Source organism: Pleuronectes platessa, chromosome 2, assembly GCF_947347685.1.
Source record: "Pleuronectes platessa chromosome 2, fPlePla1.1, whole genome shotgun sequence".
Classification (NCBI taxonomy): domain Eukaryota; kingdom Metazoa; phylum Chordata; class Actinopteri; order Pleuronectiformes; family Pleuronectidae; genus Pleuronectes; species Pleuronectes platessa.
In genome coordinates, this window is record NC_070627.1 from 1499788 (window position 1) to 1515524 (window position 15737).

General features: G+C 42.9%; 1 protein-coding gene across 1 annotated transcript in view; it reads right to left on the reverse strand.

Annotated features, from left to right (window-relative positions):
* The window catches only part of LOC128457435 (dedicator of cytokinesis protein 3-like), a 59273-nt gene extending 46252 nt beyond the window's left edge, over nt 1-13021 (reverse strand). The window contains 3 exon segments of the mRNA XM_053442120.1: nt 3395-3435; nt 12705-12788; nt 12949-13021. Coding sequence (XP_053298095.1) covers nt 3395-3435; nt 12705-12788; nt 12949-13021 — 198 coding nt within the window.
* Between the last annotated feature and the right edge of the window lie 2716 nt (nt 13022-15737).

The window sequence follows — 15737 nt, forward strand, 5'->3', positions numbered from 1 at the left end:
TCATCACCAGAAGCTCTGGAATCTCCTCGTGTTTCCAAGTGGACGTCTTCGTCTTCTACGTGTCCGGCTCCTCTTCTTCATCCTGAGATGTTGGTGTTCTTCCAGCTTCACGTCACGTGTTAGAAACCTCATCAACACGTCAACACCAGCTTCCACACATTGTCCTGCTGGTTCCTCACATGGACTCTGACATGTTACAGATTTTACCATGAGGCTGCAGGAGAAGATCCAGAGACACTGAGTCTGACATTTGTTCTCACATAGAACCTGCAGAACATGTGAGGAACACGTCAGGAACATGTGAGGACATGTGAGGAACACGTCAGGAACATGTGAGGAACACGTCAGGAACATGTGAGGAACATATCAGGAACACGTCAGGAACATGTCAGGAACATGTCAGGAACATGTGAGGAACACGTCAGGAACATGTGAGGAACACGTCAGGAACATGTCAGGAACACGTGAGGAACAAGTCAGGAACACGTGAGGAACACGTCAGGAACATGTGAGGAACACATCAGGAACATGTGAGGAACACGTCAGGAACATGTGAGGAACACGTCAGGAACATGTCAGGGTTCCTTGTTGCTCTGAAAGCAGCTTCATTGTGTTTCCTTCTTTTGGATTGGTCCATGTGAGGACTGAGGAGAGGAGTGTTTACACTAAGCTCGCTGCTAACAGTTGTGTGTGGATTGTCGTGTCGGTTGTGCGATGAGGTCACATTGTGTACTCCACCCTGTCGCCTGTACTTCAACCACTTGAATAAACTTGAAACACATGAAATATTTGCAGAACCTAAGAAGTTAAAAGTTTGTCTGTGGCATAAACTTGAGATATTTTATTTCTGGAACCGTCTTAAAGGCTGAGTTCTGCTGCAGCTCAAATATCCAGCGGAGCCTGAACATGTTCAAATATTTAGAAACACATTTGCATAAGTTTCAGTGAAAGTGTTTGTGTCTGAAACTCAGAGACAGAGCGTCCGTCTCTAAAGCTGAAAGACATGGACGCTCTCACGCTTGTTATTAATGGTTTTTCTCTGAGTGAATTTACTTTATAATATGAACCAAAGTCTTGTTTAATAGTCAGTGAGACCACCCTCAGGTGATTGATGACCTATGTGAATATGCACATGTGTGTGAGTGTGTGTACATGTGTCTTTGCTCTCTCCTGATTGGTCTGATCTGCTGGAAGGTGACTGGAGAACTCCTCACTTATCTGAGCCAAAAACACACACACACACACACACACACACACACACACACACACACAACACAACGAGGCAAAGAAACAAGGGCACAGTGGTTACACACTGTAGCGGACAGACCACAGAGCAGTGAACAGAATCAATGGTTTTGAACATGTGATCATGTTCAAGTGTTTTTGTAAGAAATGATAGAATCGTTGTTTTGTGTCAATGATTTCAAAACCAAATCAATTCAATAAAAATTCATCCAGAGTAAATATTATACTCAACATGTCACAATAATGTTAAAGGACACAAGTGGTGTTTTTGTGTGTGTTTATTGTGATTGTAAAAGTTCTACAAAGTGTAAAAAACCTTTTGCACAGTTTGACGGTTTCAGGGTGAACGACACGTCTCCTCTCGGTTGGTGGGTGTGTCAGAGCTGTCGTCCAATCAGCAGAGACCTGGATATAAACCCCCTCCGTATAATGAGACAGTGACACAATGGATTGTGTTCAGCCCCTGTCGAGGAGCACTACACATGCTACAGGAGACGTTGTTCTGTTGTGTTGCACGTGATTGTGAGTCACTGACAATTAACCCCCGATGTGTTTAGAACCATCTCCGAGACAAACCAGAGGTGTTTCTGTTTTATTTATATCTTCACGTCACCGTCTGTGCTGCTGGTGAAATGCACAATAGAAAAACCTCGACAGATTATCTCTCTGGTGTTAATTCTCCTCAGATCTGGAACACGGAACACGCAGCTGGAGGAAACGCTGCTGTGGAGATATAATAAAGCTTCTTATGGATCCACAGAGCAGAGAAGAAAGAAACAGACGGAGAGCAGGACCGAACACAAAGGAGCTTCTTCTTTTAAAGACTGTAAAACCAGAAGCCGGTTAACTCCTCATCCAGACACCCTGCTGAGAGCAGAGTCGTGTGAAGCTGTTGACTCAGATCAGATCTGTCAGGAAGCTGGAGATCATCGTGATCCTGAACACGAGCAGGTCGAAGCCCACGATGGGACTGGAGCACGTGTGGCTTCTCTTTCAGAGAGAGATAATAACGTTACTCAGTCGAGCTCATACTCCCGATAACTGTCCCTCAAAGTGAGACTGGTCCTAAAGGCAGCCGCCGACTTTTAACTGTACATTATATCTTATTATAAAGTTGATTATTAAAAGTGAACTAACACAGGAAGCAGGTCGGACGTCGGGCTGGACCCTCGTTCTCTTCCAGATCTTCACAGCTCCTGACTGAGACCTTCTGTCCATCCCAGAATACAGATTCAAGAAAACGTTATGAACTTAACTGTTTTGGTAAATATGTAAAATTGCTCTCGTCCTTATGTTCCTGTTTTTGCTCCTGTGTAGTTTTTATTCTTCTATTGTTTGTGTTGTACTCTGATGATTCCTGTTTTTACTTTACTGTTTTTTTACATAAATACATTTTACAGAAACTCAGATATCAGTCATCTAATTATGTCTGATTTAAATCATTATTCCCTGGAAAATGTAAAAAAACTAAAAACTTTATATTATCTTATCTCACAATATTAAAGAGAATGAATAAATTCCTGGATGTCCCTCGAGACGTCTCCACACAAACACACTGGTACATCCGTCCGTCCCATTCTTATGAAATTAAATCTCGAGACGTCTCGAGGGACATTGGCCGTCAGCTCTCACTGCACTGATCACAAGGTTGATCTTTGTGTTTTCAGGTTTAAATGCTCTTTTACTTTTACATTAACAAAAAAACCTTTGTAAGACACAAGAGGAAAGTCAAACTGAAAACCTCCTTCGTCATCCTCATCTTCGTCACACTATTGTCCAGCGTCAACAGAAGTTTCAAAGAAGCTAATCTGAGAATCACAAGCTGTGGGTTTTAAAGTGGCCTCCGGCACTCGAACATGAATTAATGATGAATTACAGAAATGTGGGCGACACGGTTTCTTAGAATCGGCCTCTGGGAAAATCGACTGGCAATTAAACTTAAAACACAAAGAAACCTCAACTCAAACATCCGAGGTTGTTTCTGTGCCACAGGCAGAAACTCCGAGGTCACGACTCGGACATGCTGCCTTCGGGGAATAAGATATTTTCTATTTAACGTTTAATTAGATGAAGATGAAAAGAGAGTCGAAGAAAGAGAGAGAGAGAGAGAGAAGAGAGCTGAAGAGCAGGAGCTGTCAATCACTCTTACCTTGACATTTGGCTTCCTCGTAGAAAATCCTCTGAACCATCCTGAAAGGAGACAAACAGAAACAACATGATAAATGTGATATGTTCACGTGTTCCTGCTTCTGATCAGTCTGGTTTTAATTTAAGACTCTGGGTTTTCAACACATGCTCTGTGTGAGACTATGAGACACAACTTTTTAAACTTGTGACAAAATCAAAAGAGAAGTTGGAAATGATTCACCCCCCCCCCCCCCCAGACGTCCTCTCAGACCGCGGGGACATTGTCTGTCTCCATCTGAGTGGAAATAAAACCGATTGTGTGTCCAACTCCTGGAACTGAACATGTTGTGTGACCGCAGTCTGTCAGTGACCGAGGGAAGCAACAGAGACGTTTATATCGAAATGATTCTTATTATTACTTTGACCTTCACGGAGAGAAAGACTATTTATTATGTTTTTATTTGGAGATTTCAAAACTCTGACTATCTGAGACACCACCGAGTCCATCTGAGTCCTTTTCAAGACATTTCTGAAAGACGTTCCAGTTACACACAGTCCATCTTATCTTCCTGCAAAATCGTTTCCTCAGCAGATCTCCCTGCTCTGATATGAATATGGAGGAGGGAGGCTTAATTGGCCGGGGTAATTAATAACCAATCAAGATTCATTTATCACCCTCGTTAAGACGCCTGTGTTTACTCCCCTGCCTCCCATCTATATGGTAATCAGACTGGGGCTGGACCAGCAGCGTCTGGGTCTATTTGAAAGAGTTGAAATGAGGACGGTGTGTGTGTGTGTCTGTGTGTGTGTGTGTGTGCGTTTGTGTGTGTGTGTGTGTGTGTGTAGCCAAACTCGTTTACTGCATCTGTAAGATATGAGAAACACGAGGGAGGAAAGACGGCAATAAAAGCTTCATTTGTACACGTGCATGTTGTATATCATTATCATTATTATTATTATTATTATATAATGTAGGTGTGTGAGCAGAGATGACAGAGCAGGTGTGTGTGTCTGTGTGTGTGTGTGGGGGGGCCTCGCAGGTGCATATATGTGTCTAATTTGTTCACTGTCACACATCGTCTCTCTGAGGAAGAATAATCATCTCGACTCCTGGAGCCCAACGACTCAGCGAGTGATTATTAGAATAATCATTTGCAGCGTTATCACAATAATAATCACTGCGCATCGTTTCTGAGGGGGGGGGGGGGGGGGGCAGAACTGGAGGAGCCACTTCTGAGGCTCAGACTAAACTCATTATGAATACTGCGTTATAGAATAAATGCAGGTTTCCATCAAGCGGTCACATCAGCCAGATGTGAGTCTTAAACGATTCTTCACGTCCCTGGAGCTCCGCCCGAGATGGTTTATGCCAAAATGAAAAAGCTTGTTGATGCAGTGATATCAATCAGCTGAGCTCCTCACTGCCAATCAACAGGTATTGATCGATTAGTATCTGATATATATTGTGTTATTTAGTCGTGATGTGTGAGACATGTCCCTCACTGTAACTGTAGCTCTCAGATGGTGAATGGGAATAAATACAAATCAATGTTTGGCCATCGTCAGTGTTTTCTAACGTCAGCAAACAACTGTGATGGGCGTTCAGCTGCAACATGACACTTCACCACCAGAGGTCACTATATCCGACACACTGGACCTTTAATGGATGAACTTATCTCCATTACAACCCACTAACAGCTGATCTCTATAACTCCTGGTTGTGTATCCGTTATCTACCGGCAGCCATCTTTCCCCTGTAACAGATCTTCCACAGCAGCCGCTCTTATAAACTGATGAGAGTCTTCACTGCGACTGTGGTTCTTCAGTAACGCTGACAGAGTCCAAATCTCCTACTTTAAATTGCTGCCATGCTCTTAATGGAAGTCTAATGCCTTCTCAAGTGTTATGACTCTAATCTCTATTTGAAGAATGGACCTCAGGGATTGCATTCCTGCAGCCGGCTGCCATCTCCGTATCCATGTCATCACAGCCACTGAGCCTCTGTCTGCAGAGGACTCTTTGGCATTAGAGCAGACGGAGGAGGTGGAAAAGATCCTTTTAAGAAAGACTTCACTTGCACCTTGAACACTCCGTGTTGTTTCTCAGTGAAAAGCTGCTGCAGTGATTTCTGCAGCAGCTGAAACAAACTAACACAGACACACACCCTGTTCACCCTGAAGTGAAGAGACAAACACATCCATTATCTGCATTGTTCAGGAAGTAAAAATCCCATTTATATTCTGACTTGAGACTTTGATTATCAGCTGTAATATTAAAACCATCCCAGGGAGATTTACCACAAGCAACAAGACTGTGAAATCATTTTAAATGATCGTGAAGAAGCCAGAAGTTCACATGAGGTCGGCTGCCTTTTAAGTTCCCTGATGTGAAGGTCGTGTTTCATTAAAGGAGCAAATCCTCAACGTCAGGATGTGATAGGAGGATTCTCTGACCAGTGGAAATAGAGCTTTGGATGCTGATTGGCTTAAGTGCAAACTTTGAATTTGAGTGAATGTGGAGGAAGACGCAGCGAAACAAAGAGGCAGGAGATGACAAGATGATGGTGTGTGGGGGGGGCTGGCAGCCAGAAGAGTGAAGCTACACCCCCCCCCCCCCCCCAGGTTCCAGCCCCAGTCAGCCTCTGGCCCCCGGTCGATGGCTGCCTCCTGCTCAGCTGTGGCTAATGGAGCTCACACTCACTCATTATCTGCAGAAGACAACATTCCCCGGCCTCACACAGGTTCTGGCTCGAGCTGCGAGCTTCTGTCTGACCCGGGCTCCGGTCCAGGTCCACACCAGCTTATTACCGGCTACTTACAGCTCATTACTGGAGGAAGCAGCGATGAGTGTGACTCTGTTTGTACAGTGTGCATCGGAGATAACGTCCGCCGCAGCATTAGAAGCTTTTCCAGCTGGAGCTCTCGTGGAGATGTGTGGACAAAGAGCCGGAGACAAACCAACACTGCTGCTGCTGCTGCACCGAAAATACAAATAACGTGGAAAAGTACCAGCAGCTTGTTTCCTCAGATGACAGAAGATACAGATATTTGAATAAAATAATTCTACTGGGTACCCATCCAATCAAACGGAAGGAAAATGTGTATTTAGGGCCCGAGCACCGAATGGTGAGAGGCCCTATTGAAATTGAAAGGATTATTCTGAGCATTTTTCAACATGCTCAAAAAGTTGTAAAACTTTGCAGTAAATTAGAAAGTGGTGAAAATTCACGTATTCTGGAGAAATGGAAATGGGCGTGGCAAAATGGCTCAACAGCGCCACCTATGGAAAAGCCCCTCATTTAGCATTCACTGATCCTCACGAAAATGAGGATAGTTGTGTATCATGACCAGATGCACAAAAAAACCTCAAGGTCCATTATGAAATACGCAACAGGAAGCCAGCCATTTTGGATTTAGAGGCCATTTTGGTCATATTCCATATTTTTACTTTGATGTACTTGTTGTAGAGCTTTCATCAGATCAACTTAAAATGTAGACGAGTGTCATCACAACAAAATGGAGATCCAAAGTTATTGAAAGATCGATTTTTTTGTCATACCGTGTGACCGTGGCGTGACGTCAAAGTTTGATGAAAAGCCATCAAAACACGAGCTTATGTATCTCAGACATATTTGGTCCAATCGGCTCCAAACTACACATGTAAGACAAGAGTCGCGACTTGAAGACATCTAAACAGAAATCGTGACTTAAAATCACAGCGCCCCCTTCTGCAAACACTAAAACCTGAGAGCCCGTCCTATGTGGACTTGTGGTGCAGATGCTAATGTTGATAGTTGGGAGTAAAAAATCCAATATACTCATATATTGGCAAATATATATATATATGAACATTAAAATAATTCAGACATAGCTCAACATAATTAAGACTTTGTACGTAATAGTTTTGCATATTTAAGACTTTTCCAACCAGCAGTAATTGTGGATTCACAGTTTTATTTCATTGTCTTAAACAATGTGAGTCAAAAGATTTATTTTACATTTTCACTGATTTCACAGAAAGTAATTCATGGATCCTGATGAGAATAATAATACATTTAGGGGAGTGCTGAAATCCACGATTATTAATCTAGATTTTTGCATTTTGTGATGAAATATGACTATTGAATGGAAACATGTAAAAATAAAGAAATCAAGGAATAAATGGAATGTTCCGGAAGAAGAGAATTGGCGGCCATTTATGCATGTGCTCCCCCACTCTCTGTTTCCCTTTCACAATAAAGCCTATGTCCTATAAATAAAAACAACATAAAGGTTATAACGACCCAAAAATACATGCAAAGGAAAAGGACTCATTAAGATCACAAACATGTTTAATGTTAAAGATTAAAGACACGTTCAATGTTTTATATATCAAAGGCTCATGTTCCTTTATCTTAAAGGTTCCATTGATAGGTCCTTTATAGCAAAATAAGATGAAGGGAATAAACTTTAACTTATTCAGAAATCTCTCCATAATAATTCTAACTTTCTATTTAAAACTAATAGAATAAACTAGTGATGGAAGGTTTTTTTCAACAAAACGTGGGGACTGTTCAAGGCCCAGCAACGGTTCTGCAGAACTCTATTTGTATTTCTCAACAAATAAGGCACCTCATAGACCTGCTGGCCAAGAAGGACACAGAGTTCCAGGAGGAGAAGACTAAAAAGAACCTTCTCCAAGAAGAGCTGGATAAGCTAAAATCTTCTCATCAGGAGGTCTACCAAAGTCATGCAACCGACCAGGAGGAGTTCAACCGTGAGCTCCAGGAGGAGAAGAAGATGAAGAACTCTCTCCAAGAAGAGCTTGAGAATCTCAAAGCTTCTTATCGCGAGGTCTGCCAAATTCATGCAGCCAATCAGGAGAAGTTCGACACCGAGCTCCAGGAGGAAAAGAGGATGAAGAACGATCTCGAAGAGGAGGTGGAAAAGCTCAAAGCTTCTTATCACGAGGTCTGGCAAAGTCATGCAACCAACCAGGAGAAGTTGAAAACCGAGCTCCAGGAGGAGAAGAAGAAGAAGAGCGATCTCCAAGAAGAGATGGAGAAGCTCAAAGCTTCTTATCACGAGATCTGGCAAAGTCATGCAACCAACCAGGAGAAGTTGAAAACCGAGCTCCAGGAGGAGAAGAAGAAGAAGAACGATCTCCAAGAAGAGCTTGAGAATCTCAAAGCTTCTTGTCAAGAGGTCTGGCAAAGTCATGCAACCAACCAGGAGAAGTTGAAAACCGAGCTCCAGGAGGAGAAGAAGAAGAAGAACGATCTCCAAGAAGAGATGGAGAAGCTCAAAACTTCTTATCACGAGATCTGGCAAAGTCATGCAACCAACCAGGAGAAGTTGAAAACCGAGCTCCAGGACGAGAAGAACAAGAAGAAGAATCTCCAAGAAGAGATGGAGAAGCTCAAAGCTTCTTATCACGAGATCTGGCAAAGTCATGCAACCAACCAGGAGAAGTTGAAAACCGAGCTCCAGGACGAGAAGAACAAGAAGAAGAATCTCCAAGAAGAGATGGAGAAGCTCAAAGCTTCTTATCACGAGATCTGGCAAAGTCATGCAACCAACCAGGAGAAGTTGAAAACCGAGCTCCAGGAGGAGAAGAAGAAGAAGAGCGATCTCCAAGAAGAGATGGAGAAGCTCAAAACTTCTTATCACGAGATCTGGCAAAGTCATGCAACCAACCAGGAGAAGTTGAAAACCGAGCTCCAGGAGGAGAAGAAGAAGAAGAACGATCTCCAAGAAGAGATGGAGAAGCTCAAAGCTTCTTATCACGAGATCTGGCAAAGTCATGCAACCAACCAGGAGAAGTTGAAAACCGAGCTCCAGGACGAGAAGAACAAGAAGAAGAATCTCCAAGAAGAGATGGAGAAGCTCAAAGCTTCTTATCACGAGATCTGGCAAAGTCATGCAACCAACCAGGAGAAGTTGAAAACCGAGCTCCAGGAGGAGAAGAAGAAGAAGAGCGATCTCCAAGAAGAGATGGAGAAGCTCAAAACTTCTTATCACGAGATCTGGCAAAGTCATGCAACCAACCAGGAGAAGTTGAAAACCGAGCTCCAGGAGGAGAAGAAGAAGAAGAGCGATCTCCAAGAAGAGCTGGAGAAGCTCAAAACTTCTCATCACAAGGTTTGCCAAAGTCATACAATCACCAAGGAGAAGTTAGACGCCGAGCTCCAGGACGAGAAGAACAAGAAGAAGAATCTCCAAGAACAGCTGGAGAAGCTCAAAGCTTCTTATCACGAGGTCTGGCAAAGTCATGAAACCAACCAGGAGAAGTTGAAAACCGAGCTGCAGGAGGAGAAGAAGATGAAGAATGTTCTCCTAAAAAATCTGGAGAAGTTCAGGGCTACTTCTGATGAGGTCTTCCAAAGATATAAACCTTATGCTTCCACAACTGAGCTCACACCCAAGGAGACAGGGCGGCCTGAGAAGACAGAGAAACCTAAGAAGGCTTCATTGTGTAAGAGAGTCCGTCACCTGTTGGGGTTGTGCAGGAAGCAGAAGAAGTCAGAGGCGCCAACATCCTCCAGCAACTGAGCTGACTTTACCTTCTTCACCTGCTGTAAGGACTGTCAAGGTTAATGGAGGGATTTACAATTTCATTTCAAAACATCCTAAAAAAAAATATAATGTCCTCACAATGAAAGTATTTCACCAAATAAAACGATAAAAAAATAAATGTCTTGCACAAGTTGATGTACTTAAGATAAGGTAAGATAAGATGAACCTTAATTTATCCTCCATGGAGGAAATTCACAAATGACTCAGCAGCACAAGAAAGTGTATCAGATAGATCCTCCTGCAGAACCGGAGAACGGTTCCTCATGTACACATGCAAGAGTCATGGAACCACAGTTTAGGCCGGTGCATGCACCACCAGTTTGGTACTCGTGGTTTTCCAGGTATGCTTATGTCAGACTCTATATATATCACATTTATTCTCTTCTATAAAATGTTTGTGGATACAGATTTTTTTATCAATTTAAACATTTATTAAGTGTACACAGCCATATCCCTACATACAATACATTAATCAGCTGTATGCCTGCACACATGCAAATACAAATATACAGACACTGGTATCGATAGCGATTTTTTAAATTCATACAGATTTGGGGTTTTTCAAGGAAACATAAACTTGAAGAATCTTTGATGACCTTTGTTTAGGCACAGCCATGGAAATCTGAGTGGAGATATAGAGTGCTCCTTAAAGCTGCTCACTATGCCACCAGTATATTTATTTGTCTGTTGTAGAGTGCTGGAATTAATATTCTGCCTCTGATGATGTTAGAATGAAAACTAGATGTTCAGTTTACTTCTGTTAGTGGGTTTGAACCTCGTGCATGCTTAGGTCTTACATTGTGGAGAACAGGGGCGCTCCATCCCTGCAGGTCGATGTTATAAAGAAAGTAGCAGCTCAAGTGAAAAATATAGTATGACAAAAAATATGTGTAAATATAGAAATGTATTCAAAGTAGGGATAAATACATCTATACACAAGGCTATTTAAAAAAAAACAAAAAATAGAGATGGGATCAGAGTTTTTCACTCTATGGGCCCCAGGTGCGGTGGGCCGATCCTCTTAAAGGTGACATTAAGGACACCGGTCCGAAGTCGTCTGCAGCACTGGGACGCTCCGTCTTGGGCACTGGGACGATGCAGGATATCTTCCAGATCTTGGGCAGTCTCAGCGAGAGGTTGTATAGATGTAGAAACACACCTGACCGCTGCTCCACACACCTTGAAGACCTTGGGGTCCATGTTGTCCGGACCTCCAGTCTTTTTCATCCTGGTTTTGGTGAGCTGTCATCTCACCTGGCTGGTCTGGAGTTTTTGGAGGTAGTTTGGGGCGTGGTGGGGGACAGACTGGGGGAGGTGACAGTAACTACAATGGCGGCTGAAACCTACAGATATTGTTTGTCCATCTTGTTGTTGAGTCAGACCCCATATTTTCTCTCCATCCTTGCTGCTTTTGATCCTTGTCTCCTAACTTCCCCGATAGCAGATTCCACGCAAAAGGGGGCCGGCACGGAAATCAAGACGAGCACTTTCTACACCAATTCTCACCGAGATTAGAGCAGAGGATGATAAACGGAAATATTATGATTAGGGCCCGAGCGCAGAATGGTGGGAGGCCCTATTGAAATTTAAAGATTTAGACATGCTCAAAAAGTAATAAAACTTTTCAGGAAATTCAAGGTCTATGGATAGTTTAGTATTCATGAGTAATTTAAATTGGGCGTGGCAAAATGGCTCAGTAGCGCCCCCTGGAACCAGCCCCTAGGTTTCCCTATGACCGATCTTCACCAAAATCGGAACACAGGTGTATCGCGACCAGTCATAAAAAAAAAGTCTCAAGGGACATTATGAAAAACACCACAGGAAGCCGGCCATTTTTCATATAGTGGCCATTTTGACCATATTCACCATTTTTACTTTAACATACTTGTCCCAGGGCTTTCATCTGATCAACTTCAAATTGAGATGAGTGTCATCACAACAAGGTGGAGATAAAAACTGATTTAAAGATCCTTTGTCGTCGCTCCGTGGTGTTGAGTCAAAGTTTGATTAAACTCCATTAAAACGTGAGGTCCTGTATCTTAGACCTAGATGGTCCAATCGAGTCCAAACTAGACATGTAACACAAGAGTTGACTTGATGACATTTACACAGAAATTATGACTTGAAATCACAGCGCCCCCTGGTGGCTACAGGAAGGCACATGTTTTATATTTTGATGAACTGCTCCTGGCTGCTTTACAATATACAGCTCAAAAGAACTCAGGCAAATCATTGGATCAAGGTCAGAATTGTAACATTTCCTCAAACCGTGTAAACATTGATGTTTTCATAACTCCACTGTTCATTGTCCTTTCACTACCAAACTCTGTCTCTTGATCAGAGTCCAAGCCTGAACAGCTCTTTGTGTCAATATTCCCTCATTAGTCATAGCGCCACCTACTGATTCGCCATGAAACAGGAAGTACTTTGTTAATCCACTCTGCATTATCCAACCGGCTGGAAGTGAAGCGTCTATCCTTGGCTTCAACGTGAGGGTGCTCGGGCCCGTCAGTGCTATAACGTAGCCCTAGTTGCTTTTATTTCTTGATCTTGAATATATTGTTGTGATTGAACCTGATGATCCGTTTTTATAGTCGCGGTAAAAATAAAGTATAAATTATTATCATGTTGAGACACAGCTCCACACAGCAGGAGGCAGATTAGAGTAGCTCCTGTATGAAGTGCATGTTTTATCGTTGCAGGACTACTGGTCTCAGCACTGGTGATACTGGTCCAGGGACATGATCTCTGTGTCAAACCATCAGGTCAAAGTCTTACCTTCACATTTCTCCAGAATCTGAACCGTCTCTCCGACCTCCAGCGTCAGGCCCTGAGTCAGCGAGCCGCGGAAGCTGCAGATCACTGAGGACACACACAGAGGAGACACATGAGCTTCTGAGAATGTCTTCCTTATTCATATTCTTAATGTTAGCACAGAAAACCCTTTCTTCATTCATTCATCGGAAAACTTTTCTTTTTAAATTCCTCGTAGGTCGTAAACCACGCGCCCTGCTCCCGTGACAGCAGCCTGACGTCAGCCCCTGATCAGACACGTCCTCGCTGATCCAGGACCTGTTGATGTTAATAATCCTCATGACTGCTCCAGTGCAGCCGGAGAACAACAGACCTCTGAGCTTCCTCTGCTGTCACTGTACATCACTGGGTACAGGGACAGAACGTACAGTACGGAGACGTCCCGGGAAGGAAGACGTGTTTCTGTTTGGATTCTAAACCATTCGGGATGTAACTCCTCGCCCTGGGTGATTCTACACTCTCTGCTTCCAGCTGCTCAATATGAAACCGATGCTTTCACATTCAAACCACGTCAGAGGTTTGATGTTCAGTGAACATTCTGCCACACGGGAGAAAACCTCAACATGAGTTGGACTGAGGAGCTGAACAAAGTGTTGCTTCCAAACAAACAAGTGAAAAGCACAAAGGAACTCATTCTCATCAGGAATCTGCAGGAGCTGTGTCATATTCATTGATTTACACAAACTTGTGAGTCCACATATTTAAAGGATTCAAAACTTTGTCACACACTTAGCTCTAGTGTGTCGTGACATTCAATGTGACGAGCTACAAAAAGACAAGTGTGAAGAATGAGAATTAGACATTTAAAGTGATATCAAGGTTAAAAATTGAAGGTTAAAAAGTCGATTTAAATATGTCACAAAGGCAAATATGCACGACGCATACTGGCCATACTGGTGCTCAACCAATCAGGAGTCAGTCTTTATGTCATCTGCTAACATGGAGATTTTTAGCACTTATACTGCAGCCGGCCACCAGGGGGCGATTAAGAAGATTTGGCATCACTGTCAGGAGCTGTCATGTCGTCCATCTTTACCACAGTCAACGAATGTGATCAAGGTTGAGGGTTAACTGTATAAAAGGTCAGAGGTCACCATCCTGGTGGTCCGAGGAAAGAAGCTTTTTCTGTTCATAAAAAATGCAAAGCTACAGTTTAATATAGATTTTTACATCTTCTTCTTCTGAAATATATTTTTTTAAAGGTGTAAGTGTCTGATTATCATTAAACACATCGTGAGGACATGTTCATCAACCACTGTGTCTTACATATCAAATATGAATGTAAATAACTTTGCAGGAAGTAAAAGAAAAAACAAAACCCTCTGGCCCAAAGGCAAATCAGCACTTTACACCCGCCAGCGTCCTGGAGCAGAAGAGAGGAGTTGAGCTGAGGCCACGAGGACAGCGTCCTGAATGCAGAGGACGAATCCAGACAGGATCTAAACCCTGCTCTGTCCCCGTCCCTGGACAACTCACAGTGTCCAGGAAGTGTCTCTGATTTGATCATCACGTCCTGAGGTCACTGAGTCCTGATCTCGTTAGCTCTGTGGGGATTCGACCTTCGAGGGGTCAAAGTCAACGGACAAGGTCGCAGTGCTCGAGGCCTCATGCCAGAGACTCCTCCCACAACAAGAGACTCCTCCCACGACCAGAGACCCCTCCCACGACCAGAGACTCCTCCCACGACCAGAGACAAACCTCTGTGTGTCAGCGCCGATCAAATACAGACAAATCCTCCGTGTCATCAAGGTTCCATGTTTAGAACGTGTGAACTCGGATTCAAGCTATCGTCAATCAATCGGTAAATCACAAAATATTTGTATAATCTCATATTCACACATCACAGTGACATCCTCGGTTCTTAACCCTGATCAAGAGTCAAATTACCAAAGAAAAGAGTCACATGTACTAGGCTGCGAGTAACTGAACACATCCAACAAAATAACTGTATGTACTACATTGAGAAGAAGAAACTGTTTGTAAATATATATGTACATGAATGTTCAACGACTTTAAAGTTATACTTCTTATAATTTTCATGAGTATAATTGGATGTATTTATACGTGTATGTAGTTACAGTAAGACGTCCTCCCGTCGTACAATAATGAAGCCAAAATATTTTCTCTCTCTCTCTCTGTCTCTCTCTCTCTCTCATCATCCCCTCTCTCTGTCTCTGTCACTCACTTGCTCTCCATTATTAACACCTCTCTCACTGTTTCTCTATCAATGACACCCTCTCTCTCTCCCCCTGTGTCTGTCTGTCATTTGTCCATTGTCCCTCTCTGTCATCACTGTCAGTCTGTTGTCGTCTCGGGCCTCGTCAGTCTGTCATTGGTTCGGTCGCCCTCTCGCTCTGTCTGTCTCTCTTGTTCTGTCCTCAGACCAGAGGTTGAAGACAAATGTTTGGTGTCTGTGAACGAGGGACAAACGAGCGAGGTGAAGAGGAATCAACCTCACGCACCTTTGACCACTTGGTTTTTCCTGAAAAGCTAAGACTAATAAATGTCAGTTGATGGCAACAGTTGAATATTGTTGTCCCTAAAACATGAAACAACACAAACCACATGATGTTTACAGGAACGTGTTCGAGTCCTACAGGAGCCAGAGAATCAAAGTCTTTCCAGATTAAAGACAAATGTTTCACAGCATGAGAAAATCGGATATTATTGAAATGTTCCACGTTCATGTCACATCTTCCAGATTATGTTTAATCCCAGTAAAACCAAATATAGATCTGGACCAGCTGTAATCCCTGAAACATCTGATTGTGATCACATAAAGTGCTTCTGTTGTTTTTTTTAAAATAACACAACAACACAAACCAACAAAAACAAACATAGTTGTTATTCTTCGTTGTTGTTTTCCCCAAAAGTTTCACTCTCACACAAACTTTTGGATTGTTTGGTTCACTTCATGGTGTTATGTGTTTTATTTATTTATTCATATTTGTATTTATTTTCTCCTCCTTCGAGCGACGCTGTCAGAGAGCAGAGAGT